Genomic DNA, 4,224 nt, shown 5'->3' with positions numbered 1-4,224 from the left:
AATATTAGACTTGAGGATGCTATTGAAATGCAAATGCATGAACCATACGTAATACTGAATGGACTTAGTTTTAAGGATTTAGAGGACCTTCTTGTTGACATCAAAGTATACGTTGAACTTGAAAAGGGAAATAATAATGATTTTTGGGACGATATGATTACTATTGTAGTTGATGAACTGCAAAAAATAAAAAAGCTGATGGAGCGTAGTGATGAAAAGTCTACAAGCGACAGACGCCGCGAGGGCATACACCATTGCGTTACTAAAAATGTCGCAGATATATTTCGTGGTAAAAGTACATCTCAACTACTGGAGTTACGCAATAGAATTGAAAATAAAATTAATCAGCGGGATAACGGTGTTGATATTAGTTACTGGGAGAGTTTGTACTCTCAATTAAAAGCTCATATGGCTAGGTCTCGACTACGTGACCGTCATCAAGAAAATCTGAAGATAAAACTTGAGACACTTAAAAAAACAAACTCATATAGTGAAAAGGCAGAATTATCAACAACGAAATTTATGTTTAATAACCATGCAGGTAATAGCACATCTAGTCATTGTACATTTAGCTTTGAAAATGAAAATAGTGATGTTAATGATATAAAAAGCGAACATGATTCATGTTTTCATTTGTATAGAAGTGGTAATTATACTCCAAAATATTTATCATTATCTGATCTCAATGATGATGTGGTGTTACTTCATGAACATCAAAATAAAGAACATATTCAAAAACTACGCAATGTATTAATTCAAAAACGAAATGAAGAAAAAATAATGACTGATGAAGAATTAAAAATGGAAATTGAAGCCCGAAAAGGAATGTTAAGTGATGAGGAGGAATTTTCAGTGGAAGCTTCTTTGAACGCTTCAATACAGTCAAATTCTGACAAATATCGACCCCGTAAACCAAGATATTTCAACAGAGTGCATACTGGATTTGAGTGGAATAAATATAATCAAACACATTATGATATGGATAATCCTCCTCCAAAAATTGTACAAGGTTATAAGTTTAACATATTTTATCCAGACTTGATAAATAAAGCAATTACTCCACAATACCATTTGGTAAGTAACATTTTTTTATTTACACTAATATATATGCAATAAATCCATGACGTTTTTTTAATCGCAATAAGTGAATATAAATGTTTGTTTGTTCATTTCAACAAAACAAAATTGCTAATATTGTAGATGCAATAATACGAGAAGGGAAAGAAAATTAGTAGTTTCATTATTTTCTTCTAAATGAATGATTGTGTATAAGACTTTAAAGTGAAATGTGATATTTCAAAATTAATGTTACTAAAATAAGTAATATTGAAGAATTTTATCTATTTATCGCCAATAGAATTGTATTCTTTTGATTATTTTAACCTTTTATATTATCAGCATTAATAAGCATAATAAACATGTCCGTGACTAGTGAAGATGAGATTTTGTCGAGCTTACATACGTTTTAAGCAAAACTACAGAAAACTCGCAAACAAATAATTTTCAAGTTAGAATAATGGGTTTTTCTCAAGAACCCAAACTAGTAGTTATTGCAAAAAATCACCAGCAAAAAGTTGTTTAATTCTTATATAAGTATGTAGTTATTATTCTAATATTCATTCATAGTTAGGACAGTGATGACGAATATTATTTATATTTATGAGTGATAGTTATACTTTGTACTTGCAAAAAGGATAAAGTTAAATTGTATAGAAATAGACAATAATATCCACGATGACAATCAATTGCCTAATTAAATGGTCAGTTCGTGATCATGCAAAAAGTTGGTTAATTGATAGAATTTAGAATGTCAAATGTTATAATGTAGAACCGTTTTCAGCGAAGTGAGTATTTAAATACCCATTCAATTTTTGCACGTGTCCACCTAATTCTCGCATCATATTTTTGTTCAGCTATTGGATTTTTTTTCTACCTATTATAATGATTATTATTATGTTTCTTGTTAATGCTATTATAAACCAAATGCATAAATATGAAACCAGTTTTTAATCACATTGTAACGAGGTTTTTGTAACCATGTACAGAATACACGTTTTATTCAAATGTTATACAAATATGTAGTATTATGCGTTGGTTGGTATACAAAAACCAAATTTACATTTAAATTTTTACACAAAATCGTGTAATCCGAAATTTTTTAGAAATTGAAGGAATTATAAGTAAAAAAATATAACTACAGTAATAAATTGAAAAGTTTTTATTATTAATAATAATAAATTAAGTAAATAATTACTTTGTAGTTTTATTGCATTTACTTATTTATTTATTTTATTATATATATTATATAAGTATTGCGTTTTATTTTATAATAAATAATAATTTAGGCACTTGTATATTATAATCCTTTTGAATATGATTCTGCTCCTCTGTTTCTCTTATATTAAATTTACTGAAAGTTGCTTAAAACAAGATCTGTTGTATTCGCGAAAAACCAATTGGGAAACTGCTAACAACTGAAAGTAGAACGACATTTCCGCAAGTTATATGAATTGTAAAACAATGTATTGGTGACCCTTGAATGTAAGCGGTACAGCCAGACTTTGGCGCTGGGTCCATTTGATATATTTAACACTGTTTTGTTATTTATTTTGCGCTCAGGCGATGATCAAAAAGTGTAGCTTATCTGGAGAAAACAAAAGTTAAACATTAATGCGTATTAAGCATCAATGTTTATGTATTTATGTCTAACATATATCATATAATGTATACAAAATAATTATAAGATCTAATGTAAATCAGTTTAACTATACATATAAATAATATAACACTTCGTTCAATAATGTGTGTGACTGACACATAGATGGCGGCACTAATACTAAATAAATATTTTTTTTTCGAAAGTGGCAACCTTTTTAGGCTTACTGTCAAAATCATATGTTAATCCGACCATTTGTTTACAAGTTACAGTGCTTTAAGTGACGCTACTTTTGAGTTTTCAAAAAAAAATGAATTCAAAGCAATTCCGTGTGCTGGTTTATTATTGTTTTTTAATGAAAAAAAATACTGTTCAATGCCAGGAATGGCTTGAAAAACATTATTCGGACTCTGCTCCATCAAAAAGAAGCATTTGTTATTGGTATGTCGAATTCAAACGTAGTCGTACAGACACCGATGACATTCCATCTACTGGACGGCCAAATGACGCTGTTATTCCGGAAAACGTCGAAAAAACACTGAAAATCATTATGTCCGACCGTAAAGTGAAAGTGAGGGAGATTGCTGATATTCTACAGATATCAGCAGGCAGTGTACACACCATAATACACGAACATTTGGGTATGAAAAAGGTGTTTTCCAAATGGATGCCGCGTTTGCTCACACCGGAGCAAAAACAACAACGAATCGATGATTCAAAGAGATGTTTGGACATGTTTACGCGCAATAAGTCGGAGTTTTTGCGTCGGTACATCACGATGGATGAAACATGGATCCACCATTTCACTCCAGAGTGTGGGGTTTTAGGTCCATAAATTTAAAATTCAAACACATTTTTATTTTTAATATCAAATTCAATTATTTATTTTATTTATCATATTAACAAACTTAGTGTACACTTTTCAATATAACGTTCAGAACTAGACTGTCGTACAATTATATTTTTCATACCGATCATAGTTCGGTTTTACAATAATCTATTTTACATTTTACTATTTACTTAAATTCTATTGGTTAATATAATTCTTAGTTTCTATATACTTACGTCATTGGTCAACAATATCATTTCTTAATAGTTGACACACATATGGTGACCAACTGTAAAAAAGGGCAAATCATATTGCATGCACAATTGCTTGCAATATGATCCGCACAACACTTGACATATTTTAATATGTTCTAGATTCCGAAATCCAAATTGCCAAGCACATGCTGAAGTAATTATACTTCGCTATGCACTAAAACGTTTGTCATAAAGAAATGACAAAACAAAGGAGTCGAATTACCAACTCATAAATTATTGTGCTATACAATTTGGGTTTCTGGGTTATAAATATTGATTTGAAGTGTTTTGGGTTAAAGTGTCAGATCATCATATTGCACACATTGAATTGCGTGTGGTCATGGTCTGATATGACATTACACCCTCACCCTTCAAAAAAAAAAATTTTTTTTTTTTGTTTAAAAAAAATTTTTTGTTTTTAAATGTTTGACCATGATCATAAGTAATAATTGTAGATAATTAATTGTAGATTAAAAAAAAATATT

The 4,224-nt window shown here is 29.6% G+C and overlaps 1 protein-coding gene across 1 annotated transcript; it reads left to right on the top strand.

The window, feature by feature from the left end:
• The first annotated feature begins 6 nt into the window (after positions 1-6).
• LOC119667671 (cactin-like) lies at positions 7-1,209 on the top strand. Its single transcript, XM_038076978.1, has 2 exons — positions 7-1,074; positions 1,201-1,209. Exons 1-2 carry the CDS (start codon positions 28-30, stop codon positions 1,207-1,209), a joined length of 1,056 nt encoding a protein of 351 aa, XP_037932906.1. The 5' UTR covers positions 7-27.
• Positions 1,210-4,224: the final 3,015 nt, after the last annotated feature.

The sequence above is a fragment of the Teleopsis dalmanni genome, chromosome 1 (assembly GCF_002237135.1).
Source record: "Teleopsis dalmanni isolate 2A chromosome 1, ASM223713v2, whole genome shotgun sequence".
Classification (NCBI taxonomy): Eukaryota; Metazoa; Arthropoda; class Insecta; order Diptera; family Diopsidae; genus Teleopsis; species Teleopsis dalmanni.
The sequence above is the reverse complement of the archived record's forward strand: the minus strand, read 5'-3'. Positions and strand labels throughout refer to the sequence as shown.

Bases quoted from the DNA above. Each gene is read 5' to 3' on its own strand.
- LOC119667671 (XM_038076978.1), top strand. From the start codon at position 28: ATGCAAATGCATGAACCATACGTAATACTGAATGGACTTAGTTTTAAG.